Source organism: Scylla paramamosain, chromosome 11 (genome assembly GCF_035594125.1).
Source record: "Scylla paramamosain isolate STU-SP2022 chromosome 11, ASM3559412v1, whole genome shotgun sequence".
NCBI lineage: Eukaryota > Metazoa > Arthropoda > Malacostraca > Decapoda > Portunidae > Scylla > Scylla paramamosain.
The window spans coordinates 9762073-9776638 of NC_087161.1; the positions used below are offsets into that span (position 1 = coordinate 9762073).

At 39.6% G+C, this 14566-nt stretch overlaps 1 protein-coding gene across 9 annotated transcripts in view; it reads left to right on the forward strand.

The window, feature by feature from the left end:
• The window catches only part of LOC135104928 (uncharacterized), a 221239-nt gene that overhangs the window by 173253 nt on the left and 33420 nt on the right, over positions 1-14566 (forward strand). For 8 of the 9 annotated variants that reach the window (XM_064012711.1, XM_064012702.1, XM_064012710.1 and 5 more), the window contains 2 exons: positions 4567-4817; positions 12329-12783. In XM_064012711.1, coding sequence (XP_063868781.1) covers positions 4567-4817; positions 12329-12479 — 402 coding nt within the window. In that variant the 3' untranslated portion in view covers positions 12480-12783. Of the gene's footprint in view, positions 1-4566; positions 4818-12328; positions 12784-14566 lie in introns of those variants that run through there. The other variant, XM_064012708.1, reaches the window with a different exon arrangement.

The following is a 14566-nucleotide window of genomic DNA, read 5'->3' on the forward strand; positions in this document are numbered from 1 at the left end:
TGGTGTTCTGCAGATTGAAAATTAGATTTTAGACCGCGAATGTTTCAGAAGTTAATGAAGAAAAAGTTGAGGGGGGTGTCAAGACACTTAGGGTCGTCGACAGAAAGGCAGTCTGACCTGGGGACATTTATGGTCCCCTCCCCAGATGGGGACTCCGAGGCTGGTGTAGGAGTCGCCATGATGATTTTAAAATTTTTGAGTGAAAGGTGTGTGTGTTATTAGGTGCTTGTAGTTTTGTGTGGAGGAAGAGAGTTGTCTTTAAAGGGCAGGCTGTGACTGCCTCCTTGTGTTGTGAGACACAAAGGGAAACGTTCAGTAAGGTCACAGCTGGATTTAATGATAAGTTCACAGCACCCCCTAAACAGTGCTTTAGACCTCACTGGGAGTAATTATCGTTTCGGCAGGTGTCTACTGCCTCCTCCTCTAACGGAGAACGGTCACCCTTTTCAGGAACAGGCTGAATGTAGGCAAACTTCCAGCAAGAAGGAAAGGTTGATGTTGACAGACAGAGCTGAAAGAGTTTGACTAGACAAGGTGCAAGCACGGAGGCACAGTTTCGGAGAACAATAGGAGGGACCCCATCAGATCCATAAGCCTTCCGAGGGTTTAGGCCAGCAAGGGCATGGAAAACATCATTGCGAAGAATTTTAATAGTTTCCTGCTCAATGGATGAGATAGTAAAATGTGATGAGGCTGCAACAAACTTCACTGATGTCTTGCACTCCGGTGCTATTCAGTACATGCCTAAGACCTCTGGCCGGTTTTCTGAATGTCCTGTTCCATGGTGGAATGCAGATTGTACAGCTTCTGCTCAAGAAAAGCATGCCGCCTTTTTTCGCCTTCGACGGCATCATGGGGACGTCCACTGTTTGGAGGCTTTTCGACAAGCGCGTGCCCGTGCTCGCCGCACCTTAAAGATGGCTCGGCAGGAATCTTGGAAGAGCTACGAGTATATCTCTTCCATCGCAGTTCGCACACCACTCACCGAGGTCTTCAACAGCGATCACAAAATATCTGAGAAGTACTTAGCACCTCCCCGACCTGTTTTATCCCATGATGGGGTCACGGTGGCAGACCCAAAGATAGATTCCGACCTGTTTGCTGAGCATTTTGTAAATGTCTCTAAAAAGAATCCAACAACACCTATGGCACTTCATCGTCAACATTTGGAATTTGTTGGCGTCAATTTTGCCTCACCTGGTGGAGAGTCTTATAATGTACTATTTTCTCTGTCTGAGCTAAGCATGGTTTTGTCCCAGTGACATGATTTATCCCCGGGTACCGATGGCATCCCATATTTCTTTTATGTCCGATGATATTTTTACCTTTTTACTCGACCTCTATAACTTTATTTGGAATACCAGTGATTTTCCATCCTCTTGGGATGTGGCTGTAATTATTCCCATTCCAGAGCCTGAAAAAGATCATCAACTATCGACCAATTATCGCCTCATTTCTTTAACTTCATGCATTTATAAGTTGGTGCAAAGGATGGTGAATATCAGACTTATGTCGTACTTGGAGAGAGGCAATTACCTGTCTCCAGTTCAGTATTGTTTCCGGAAAATGCGATCTACGACTGATGTTTTATAGTCCCTGGAATCTCCCATTTGTGAGGCATTTGCTAATAAGCGACACCATCTCACAGTCTTTTTTTATTTAGAGAAAGCTCACGACACAGCCTAGCGTTATGACATTTTACTTAGTTTGTTTGAGTTTGACCTTTGTAGCCGCCTTACTGTTTTTATACAACAGTTTTTATCTTGTCGTTTTTTTACAGGTAAGGGTTAGTGGCGATTTGTCAGGAGTACGCCCACTTGAAGATGGCATGCCGCAAGGAAGTATACTTAGTGTCACACTTCTCATTGTAGCTATAAACAGGTATACTTCCTATTCCTTTATATTGGTATACTTTCGGAAAAAAGAAGTTCTTGGTAGCTTACATGTCGATGACTTGTGTTTCTCCTTTTCTGCAGCTCAGATGCCATTGTTTGAGAGCAAGCTACAGGTGGCACTCAGCAGTGGGCCGCAACTCGAGATTTCGTTTCTCGGCTTCAAAGAATGTGGCGATGCATTTTTGCCGCCTTCGTGGTGTTTACCCTGACCCAGACTTGTATCTATGATATAAGAATCTCTTGTGAGGAAGAAACTCGTTTCCTGTGACTTATATTTGACAGTCGGCTGACTTGGGTACCCCACCTTCGTTATATTAAGGCGGCATGCATGAAGGCGCTGTCACCTCTAAGAATTTTGGCTCATATTTCTTGGGGTGCTGACAGACAGAGCCTCCTAGCCTTGCACCGAGCTCTTATTCTTTCTAAATTAGAGTACGGTTGTGAAATCTATTTGTCTGCCACTGAGGCTCGGCTCCGTGTGTTGGATTCGATGCACCACGCTGGTATTCGCCTGGCAACTAATGCGTTCCGCTTATCCCCAATCCCTAGTTTACTGGTAGATGTTGGTGTCCTGCCATTGGACATACGCCGTCAGTTGCTTTTGATGAGGTGTTGGTATCGAATCCACCGCCTTCCTGAGTCTGTCACTTGTACAACAGTTTCTCATGATGCACGTTCTCCCTTATATGATGCTCGCCCTAGTTTTCCTAAGCCTTTTGGATATTTGGTGAGGTCTGCCATGACCGAATTTGATATACCCTCCATCTCCATTTGCCCCCATCGCCTCCTAAGGGTCGGGTACTGGCAGTTTTCGCGGGTATCGATCTGCCCTCTTGTTGTTAATAATAAAAACTTATAATCGCAGTACAAGTCTTGTGCTTAATTTTTGGAACACTTTTTGACACACTCTGGCTCCTTCCCTGTCTACACAGATGGTTCAATGTCTGATGCAGGAGTGGGATATAGTGTTGCATTCCCTTCCTTCTGTCGAGGTCCCGGGTCCAAGGTGGTCTGGGTTCCTGTCTCAAAGAGAGGGGAAAACGAAGAGGAGGAGTAGGACAAACATCTCTGAAACACGTGAAAAGGAATATTTAAGCATTCTGGTTAGTACGATTTCGCAGATTGTAGTTATGAGTATGTGTAGGAAAATCAAGATACAGCTCAAGCAAGAGAAGTAGCTTCGGCTAAGCCCACGTTCACCTTAGTGTTGATCTGTTTAACTCTGTCACTATGCACCACTTCTACCTTATTAGAAGACACTGTGTCAAAAACTACAAATTCATTACCATGTAGGCGTTTAAGTACTAGATGAGGCCCTTCAAATTTAGGAGATAACTCAAAATGCCTCTCGAGGACCTGGATCATTACTGAATTAACTGGCTGTAACTCTGCTAGAGAAGCATGTTTATACTGTTTCACAGCCATAGCCGTTTTTGACTCTTGAAGTCGTGTTTTCACCTCCCTAGACGCTTTGGGGAGTGGAAGAGAGGTAGGAAGAAGCCCTGAATCATCCAAGGTAGTTTTTATCAATTGTTTGAGAGAATAGTTCAGCATTAGAGATAGATGAGATGGCAGTGGTGTCATCCGGTTGAAATAAAGGAAGGAAAGATGAAGAAGTAAAGTTATTGGAAAAGTTTTTTTGGTAAGGTGCCAGAAGTCACGAGGTGTGTCAGATCGTGAAACTTGCATCTTGCCAAGTCAAATTCTACCAAATCTGCTTGTCAACATCAACTTGTCCTTCCTTCTAAAAGTTTGCCTACATTCAGCCTTTTCCTAAAAAAGGGTGACCGCCCTAACCCCTCAAACCAATGTTCTCTTGCGTTGATGTTATACCTTTCCTAAGTTTCTCTTCGTAATTTTGGATTTTCTTTTGAGTAATTCTCTTCAAAGACCATCGTCTTCACTGAACTCTCTCTCTCTCTCTCTCTCTCTCTCTCTCTCTCTCTCTCTCTCTCTCTCTCTCTCTCTCTCTCTCTCTCTCTCTCTCTCTCTCTCTCTCTCTCTCTCTCGCTGCCTTTCTGTTACCCTTGACAAGAACCATTTATACTTAGGACAAAAAAAAACTTTCTAACCGCCACCACCACTATCTTCCCCAGAGAGAGAGAGAGAGAGAGAGAGAGAGAGAGAGAGAGAGAGAGAGAGAATGAAGGAAGGAAGAAAACGAAAGATGCAGATTTCATATTTGTTCTCAAGAAAGTGTAAGCACTGATCTCCCTTCGGCAGAAACGCCTTTTCGAAAATCTCACGAATACATGCACCCAAGCACAAGACGCGCGCGCGCGCGCGCAGGCACGCACGCACGCGCGCGCGCGCGCACTCACACACACACACACACACACACACACACACACACACACACACACACACACACACACACACACACACCATCGTGCTCGAATTAGAATACGGAATGTCAAATTATATAACAATCTAAAACAAAAACAAAAAAAATGCAACAAGCCACTGTTTACGGCGACTGACCAGAGGCAGCAAGTCAGTCCATGATGGACTTCTAAGTTTATGCGGAGGAGGAGGAGGAGGAGAAGTGGAGAGAGAAGCATTCTGAATGGCTTTATGTTATAGTTGGTCTGTAACCTTCGAGTTATAGAATGTCAGTACAGAGAATAAGTAAGAGGCGCAGTGTGTAGCCACATTACTCTTGCACTGACAGATCGAGGACCTTTATGCCGTAGGAGACCAGGATAAGATCAACGATCCCACAGTTTGGTTCACCCGACGCCTCATGGACATCAACACCCGCTTCGTGCTGGCCGTCTCCACTCCTTCCTCCTCCTTCACACAAAACAACTGTTCTGAGAACCGTAAGCAAGGGGGAGTCTACCACTTTCTCTTTGACCATTTTCTTCAGCATCTGCAGTCGTCCAACCTTGCCTATGATTACACGCGTCTCCATCATGTCAGGTAAGACAAATTTAATGAGGTACGTACAAAGCCAACGCTAATTTAAGTACTATATTATTCATTTATTTATTTATCAATTTACTGTGTGTGTGTGTGTGTGTGTGTGTGTGTGTGTGTGTGTGTGTGTGTGTGTGTGTGTGTGTGTGTGTGTGTGTGTGTGTGTGTGTGTGTGTGTGTGTGCTTGCATGATCTAATCTTTCATATCAGAGACACCCTTTATATATTTATAGGATCCCCCATGAGGAAAGTCACATATTCACAGAAATAAAAGAGCAAATCATTCTAGGTCAGAAATATTCAATATTCAAATACTTTTATCGCCATCCATGATTTCGAAGTTACAGTATATTCAAATATGAACGCAATATGAGTTGGGGATGGGAGGGAGGAAAGGCAGCAATGGTGGGCGTTGGTATCTTGAGAGTATTACTTGATTACACATCAAGATTTTGGTGAATGAAGATAAATTCAAATTCATGACAGCGGTGTATCGCTGAAGCAAGTAATAACTAAATAACTAAAAGAGAATAATAACTAAATAAAAGAGAAGAATTGAGTGTCTACCACACTCTTTTGCTTGAGCTGAGCGTGAAAGATCCAAACACTCATGAGAGAGTGGATACGCCTCAACAGGGAGTAGTATCATGGTCTCCTGCAGCTTGTGACTCCCCTTATGAAGAAGGAAGATGTCCACATGAGGGATGCAGTGGCACCTGGTGAACGCCTGACACCTACGTTGAGTTATCTAGCAACAGGTAAGGAAGAGAGATCAGTAATTATTAAGAAGTTGACTTCATCTGCAGCGATTACTACTCAAGATTACTATTCAATTATATATATATATATATATATATATATATATATATATATATATATATATATATATATATATATATATATATATATATATATATATATATATATATATATATATATATATATATATATATATATATATATATATATATATATATATATATATATATATATATTCAATTATATATATATATATATATATATATATATATATATATATATATATATATATATATATATATATATATATATATATATATATATATAGCGTGTCTCGGGACCCAGAGATGACGTTGGTCCCTCACTAGCTCCAGCATTAACCTTTCTATCTCCGGACACCACATCTTCCACAGCTCTTCCTGAGGACACGATGTAAACAAAACAGCGCGCGGCTGAACAAGACCAACCTGCCGGTTTTGTTGGCGCGGCTGGCAATTCCAGCCGCCAGGCACCTAAAGTTCAGAAGGCGGGCCAACGCGGCTTGAGGCGGGTGGCAATTCAGCAGCGAATTCCTAAGTGTGAACCCGCCTTTACATGGGGCAATTCGCGGCTGGTTTTAGCTGGGAATATGCAAAATGCAGCGAAATGAAGTTGGGATTTGGTGAACTGCCGGCCCAGCTGGGAAACCAATCTGTCGGTCTGATGTGCTGCCTTCCCAGCATTTTTTTCAGGATCAAATGAGAACAGCTATTATTATTATTGTTGTTATTGTATTGTATTATTGTTGCACGCCCCTTTCAGCCTTCAGGTACACTCTTACCACTGTACCAGCCCAAGGCGGTCAGCACACACAACAGGAATCCACCACTGCCGTCGTGGTAGGGTTCGTTTGGCTAGTGGGCGCGAGGCATGCACACACGGCACCTGTCTGGACTCAACAGAGTACTGAGAGAGGGGAAGGGCAACAAAACACAGTCTCACTAGCACTCCTGTCATTACTGGCCGTACAGAGCAATACCACAGGACAAGAGGCTACACTACAGTACAAGTCGCACCATCGGCGCTCACTCAGCAAAGCACAGCTGTCTCCTCCGGTGGCCCACGCCGAAACAGACCACGCATGTGTCACACACACACACACACCTCATTGTCTCACACCATGTCCCGCGGCGCAGTGACGTCGTGGCAGCGGCAGTCACACAAAGAGAGCACAGTGCAGACTGTCGGCACAGGTGTCGCGTTAGGCGGGAAACGGGTGCTCTCTCTCCTTTCCTTGGCTTCACTTCTATCTGGCGTCGCTGTGTCGCAAGCAGGAAACAGGCGCTCTCTCTCCTCTTGTCTTCACTTCTATTTGGCGTTGCCGTGTAGTGTAGGCGGAAATCAGGCGCTCTCTCTCCTTCTCTTGGCTTCACTTATATCTGGCGCCGCAATGTGGCGTAGGAGGGGAACGGGTGCTCTTTAATGGAGGCTGCCACAGCTGCTTATACAAGGTAGGCCCCTCCGTGATTGGCCAGCGCGCTGCTGCTCTCCCGACCAATCACTGTCCATGCCACTTCCGGTCCTCTATTCCAGCGCTGCCAACGCCTACCTTCACTATCCGGCGGCACAGTGCTACCAACGTCACCTCCCATGGCAACAATATAAAATTGAAAAGATGAGGAATATGTTGGAAATTGTTTTAATACTAACCACTGACTACTATTATATTCAATAAATAAATTAAATATTTAAATATATTAATCAAATTTTTTTATTCTACCGGAATGCATCATGAGCAGCAATATGGACATTGATTCGACCCATGCGTCCGGAATATCTTTTTTTGTAGTTAGTACGTCATCGGAGGACTCCACCTTGATTGTTTATGTTTTGATGCAGCGACCCAGCGGCTAATCTCGACCGTGTATTTACCTAGTTGTATTTACCTAGTTGTATAGTACAGGGTCCGAGCCAAAGCTCAATTAGTCCTGTCTCCATACCCGAATTTGTCCAATCTATCTCTAAAAACATGTGCACACTCTTTGCCGCAACTACCTCTTCTTTTAAGTTATTCCATATTTCAACCGTTCGATGCGGAAAGCTGTATTTCTTAATATCTCCCAACCAATGACTCTTCTTTAATTTCTTCATATGTCCCCTTGTACGTCTATCTCTTTCCTCCACTTTTACAACTAGGTCATCTCTGTCTATCTTCTCCATGCCATTTACTAATTTGAACATTGTTATCAGGTCTCCTCTTTCCCTTCTTTCTTGCAGTGTTGGTAATCCAATTTCTTCCAGTCTTTCCTCGTAACTTAGGTCTTCCAATTCAGGTATCATTTTCGTAACTGTTCTTTGTATTCTTTCCAATTTCCTTATATCTTTCTTCTTGTGTGGAGACCATACCACTGCTGCGTATTCCAGTTTGGGGCGTATCATGTGTGTTATGATTTTCTTTATCATTTCTTTGTCTAGGTAATTAAATGCCACCCTGATATTTGCTAGCAAATTATATGTAGAGCCAAATATTCCACTGATGTGTTTTTCTGGTGATAGCGTGTCTTGAATTATTACTCCCAAGTCTTTTTCTTCTTTGCTCTTTGGTATTGTGATTCCTCCCATCTTATACTCCCATGAAGGTCTCCTTTTACTTCTTCCCATCTCCATTACATGGCACTTCTTTATATTGAATTCTAATTTCCATCGTTTACTCCATTCATAAATTCTATCAATATCCCTCTGTAGTTCCTCACAATCCTCTTGGTTCTTTATTACTTTCATCAACTTTGCATCATCTGCAAACATGTTAATGTAGCTATTTAAACCCACCGTCATATCATTTGTATAGACCTGAAACATTATAGGTGCCAACACAGACCCTTGTGGTACTCCGCTTGTTACTTCGCACCAACTTGATTTATTATCTCTGATTACTGTGCTCATTTCCCTACCTTTGAGATAATCCTTCATCCACTTAAGTATTTTTCCTTTTAGCCCTCCTCGATGTTCCAGTTTCCATATGAGACTTTTATGTGGAACTGTATCAAAAGCTTTTTTCAGATCTAAATAGACTGCATCAACCCAACCATCTCTCTCTTGTAGTTTATCTATTACTCTTGTATAAAAGCTCAGTAAGTTTGTTACACAAGATCTCTCTTTCCTGAAACCGAATTGTTTTTCTGTTATTATATTTTCTTGTTCAAGATATTGCACCCATCTGTTTTTAATGACTATTTCACAGAGTTTACTTACAATACTCGTGAGTGAGACTGGTCTGTAATTCAGTGGTTCCATTTTATTACCTCCTTTGTATAACGGTACTATATTTGCTCTCTTCCATTCCTTTGGTACTTTTCCCTCCTTCAAAGAACTGTTAATTATCTCCCATATTGGTTCTTCCAATTCCTCTCTACATTCTTTCAATATCCATCCATTTACTTTGTCTGGCCCCATCGCCTTCCTAGTATCTAGCTCTTCCAGTAGTCTTTTAATTTCTTTTCTTTCCACTTGTATGTTTTCTATTCCTTTCTGTTGTTCCTCATCTCCCAGTGATGCAAAGACAGTTTCTCTTGTAAATACAGACTTAAAGCTTTTATTCAGTATCTCAGCCATCTCTTGTGTGATTTCATAAATTTCTCCATTTTTCTTCAGCTTTGTAATGGTATCTCTATGCTTTATTTTTCCATTTATATATCTATAGAAAAGTTTGGGTTCTTCTTTACACTTTCCAACTACATCTCTTTCAAAATTTCTTTCTTCTTCTCCTTATTTTAACATAATCATTTCTAGCTGTCCTGTATTCTTCTCTATTTATCTCATTCCATTGTTTCCTCATTTTTTTCCATGCCCTCTCCTTCTTTTTTGTCTCTGCACACTTTGCATTAAACCACACTTTCTTATTTTCTTTTACCTTATATCTTGGCATATATCTTTCAACACCTTCTCTAAACTTGCTTAAAAACACTTCATATTTTTTCTGCACCTCCATACCTCTTAATAAATTATTCCAATCAATCTCTCCGTAGAATTTCTTTAACCCTGTAAAGTCTGCCTTAGCATAATTTTTTCTCTCATTTTTATATTCCTCATTGAATTTTGGCACTTCTTCTTTGATCTCTATCTCCATCTTCACATGATCACTTTTTCCCACTGGACACAAATATTCTATACTTGGTTCATTTTCTGGCTTTTTTGTAAAAACCTAGTAGTGATGGTTCATCTTCCCCTCTGTACCTAGTATTTTCTTTCACCCATTGATCCATCGTGTTTAACATCATAGTCTGTAAAAATTCTTCACTCCATGTACTGGCAATCCCTGTCACCTCCATCTCCCCCCAGTTTATCTCTTTGCTTTTAAAATCTACTAGTAACACCTTGTTTCTTATATTTAGCATGTCATCTATACTTTTTATGAACTCGCTTTGCATGTGCTTATAATCATCAGTCCCGCAAGTGTTGGTCTTTGGAGGCATGTATGCAACAATAATTTTTCTGCTTTCTTGTCCTTGGATCTTGATCTCCACACTCAATGTTTCTGACCTCCCTTCACCATATTCCACTGTTTCTATCAAGATGTCTTTTCTTACTAGAATCATCACTCCTCCTCCTCCCTTATTCTTTCTATCTCTTCTCCATGTGTTATATCCTTCTTCTTCAAATTCAACATTAATCTCCCTTGTTAGTTTTGTTTCCGTAATGCATGCCACTTCTGGTTTTTTTTTCATGTAAATAATCTTTTAGTTCCCTTAGGCTGGACACTAATCCATCTATGTTTGTATACATAACTTTAATTTTTATTTATTGTGGACCCATTTCTTTTGTGTTCTCTCTTTGTTGTCTTACTTCTTGCCCCGCATTCTTTAACCACCATTTCCTCATTTTCATGTCTATCACCCTCCATATATACCTTTCTGCCTGTTCCTGTGTTCTCTCTTCGTTTTTTGTCTTGGCCTCCTCTTTTAACTCTTTCACCTTGTTTCTTTCCTCCTCATTCATTTCTCTTCTTATATATATATACGAGTATATATATATATATATATATATATATATATATATATATATATATATATATATATATATATATATATATATATATATATATATATATATCATTCATACCCTCTATCTTTCTTAACAAACTCGTTCTTCTCAAGATGTATTTGGCTGCCGCTTGGGTATTAAGTCTTATTTTCATGGGACGTTTCCCCCCTTCTGAATATTTCCCAATCCTGTACACTTCTTCTATTTGTATATCCGTTTCATCTCCTTCTTCTACAATTTTCCCAATGATTTCTTTTGCTCTTTGTAATTCTTCTCTTTCTCTTAGAACTTTATTTGATGTGGTCTTCTCTTTATCCCCAAACACCATCAGGCACATCTTTTTTTGTACCGTATCCCTTACTATGTTATCTTTTTCCTTAATGATTTTCACTACTTTTTTCGCCATCTCTTTATCATGTTCTTCTTGCTGTTTTTTTTTTTATTATTTCTGTCATATCTATCTTCTCTTGTTCTCTCTCTTCTTTCCAACTTTTCACTTCCTTTTCAACTAAGCCTTTTACTTCACTCTGGATTTTGCCTTCATCTATCCTAACTTCTTTCTTCTCCAGCATGCTCCTTAACTTTCCATTTTCTTTTTTGAGTTCTTGTATTTCTTCACTGTACTTTACATTTAAATCCACTATCTTTTCCACTTCCTCTCTCAGTTTCTTGTTTTCCCTTTCTCTTTTTAACTCCCTTCCTTTCAACTCTTCCAGCTCTTAAACAATATCGTTCATGTCTTTAAGTCCCCTCTCCTTATCTCCTTTCCATCCTCTGACTAATGTCACCAATCCTCTTATTTCCTCTCTTATCTTTTCATTCTCTTCTTCTAATTTCCATAATCTTGCATTTAACCTGCCTACCTGTATATCTTTTTCACTAAATCCTTCAAATTTTGGTGTGCCTCTGGGCGACGACGACGCGGCGGCGGCCGCCATCACGCTTTGTTTACAACCGATTCGGATTCGGTGTTTTCACCCACAATTTTCACTTCATCTATTCCATCTCCGATCTTTTTTCTACTCCTTCTATAAAAACTCCACCCCACACTGTGCACTTTCTTATACTTTTGTATGGAGACAGGCTAAGAAAATACCTCGGACCCTGTACCCACAAATAGGCAAGTTCGGCGCAGCTGCTCCTGACACGTCTGCTCTCAACGAAGTCTCCAGTGTGTGAATGCTTTCGGGTGAAACCTGCCGGCTGTTCCAAGTGGCTAGAACCAGCCGGGTGGAAAAATACCCTGTGTAAACCCGCCTTTAAACAATGAAGTGCGTTCATATTTAGATATCCTGTAACTTCTAAACTACGACTCCAAAAACATTTGACCATAGAATATTTCCGACTTAAAATACTTGTTCTTTCATTTCTGAGAATATGTGAACTTCCTCACAGGTCATCCTGAATGTGTGTATATATATATATATATATATATATATATATATATATATATATATATATATATATATATATATATATATATATATATATATATATATATATATATATATATATATTGATTAAAGGTTTTCTGGTAAGCTGAGGAGCATATTTGGCACGATTCTGGGCAGAAATATGACGAGCAAATTTTGCTAATATATTTTCGTTATTTACTTATCATACACGACAACAAAACATAGATTTATATAACCTAACCCCGTACGGAAAGATAGGTGACCAATTCTGATTACTTTTCTCTTTAACCTTTCACCTTGACGCAAATAAAACTTTGCCAGGGTGGAGAAACAGACAGACAACGACCTCAGTAATGTGACGTCTGGCCGCCTGTACCTCCTCCCCGCTCACCTCAATCAACTGGCCATCAACCTCACCCTTCCTGTGCCCATGTCCTCCACTGACAAGTCTTCACCTTCTTATGAGGAATAACATCTTTATGAGACTTGGCCTGATGCAACTCATCGATAACACTGGACGATGTAACAGCGACATGCAAAAGTCACGATCGTTGTCTTATGTACCTGCATATCCTTTAATCACACTTGTCCTCTAAGATTTTTTTTTTTTTTTTCGTTCAGTTTGATAAGTTTATTTCATGTCTAGCATACTTTTCATTGTGACTGTATTGGCTCGATATTTTTTAATAACCTTAGAACACATATTCTTAAAAATTATATTAACACGTATTCTTACCGATCCCCAACTTTTGGAAATTAAAAATAAATACTTCTAATTGCATTTTATTCAGTCTGAAGGCACCTTGAGGAAATACGAATTTAATCCTGTTTCTTGAAGATCAAATATACATAAGAATAGAAAATGAAATTTCAGACCTTTAACTAAAAAAAAACATAAAATAAAAATAATAATAATAATAATAATAATAATAATAATAATAATAATAATAATAATAATAATAATAGTAATAACAATAGTAATAATAATAACAAAAAATCATAAAAACTATGAGACCTATAGACATTATTATATTTTATATCACGTACTCCTATGCGGATATTCTCATGCCCCGTGTTCCAAGTACAGCCGGTGAGTGTGGGATGCAGTTCCTGTATCCACATGATTCTGGCACCACAGCTAGACGTCAGGCACGCCTTCAAATAAAGTGGATATTTCATTTTTTGTGTAAAAAAAGAAAAAAAAATGTAGTATTTTTCCGAAATTCATATTAGTAAAGTTGTATTTCATAGAAAGTTATTGCTCACGATTTAGGAATACAGTCAAGGTACAAAGGGAGGATAATGGCGGCCGCAGAGTGCCTCCTTACAGCTATAGTACTCATGACAGCTTTTTTCTTTCATCCTTCCTTGAACACTTCCTGCACTGTACCCAGCGAGAGTTGACACTGGACAACACTACCTGCTCCATCTCTTTAGTAGGACCCTGGGCACGAAGGGGGATGTTGCAGATGGAAGATATGCATAATTGCAGGCTTTTTGACAGAAATGGGAGGCTAGCCATTCGAGGGGTCAAAACGGGCACCAATCGCTTCTAGACTGGAAACGGAAAAAAGTAAAACGAGACCCACCCTACTTCAGACATTGATAGCACATACTGTAATCCTTATCTGAATCACTGTCATCTATTTCCTCAAACTCGAGATCACCCATTTTTTTCTCACTGTCATCATATTCTGGAAGAGCTTCTGTGGTGTTTAGAATATATTCTAGTTCCTCCTGAGTATAATGTTTTTTAGACATCATTAAAGAGTATTGTACGAGTATGTCTCTGAAAAGTATATATATATATATATATATATATATATATATATATATATATATATATATATATATATATATATATATATATATATATATATATATATATATATATATATATATATATATATATATATATATATATATATATATATATATATATATATATATATATATATACATGAAAAGAATGTAAGAAAATGTTAGGATACTCACGTAAGACAACCATTTATTACATATATTACATAAACACATTCGAAGGATCCAAACCAAAGCCACCAATCGCTTCTACATCGTACACGGAGAGGGCTAAAACGATACAACCCTACATTACAAAGCGCGCAACAGACACTGGGGCTAGCAGTCAACACAGTCATCTGGCGCCACTGAGATGCCAATGTTACTACCTATGAGAAGTTTTAGTGGGATCTGCACCGACCCCGCTTGAGTTCTAGGGTTAAAAATACCATTATGAAACCCTGTCAAGTACCGCCGAGTACCAATAATTTCCTTCGGAGATCTAGGCCTTACGCGGAAAAATGTAACTTTCATAACAACAGAGTAATTGATTTTACAATTAAGATTATTAGTAATAAAACTACATGTAATTTCAAAGTTGTAGTACTTACCTTTCATTAAGCCACACTACATTGTGTTGTGGAGCCTCATTATACAATGGGATTAAGTAAAGGTGAAGGCATAGGGTGCGTGGTGATGTATGATAGAAGCATTTAAACAGGATGAAGAGTTAAACAACGGAAACATAACCTAGATCCCTTT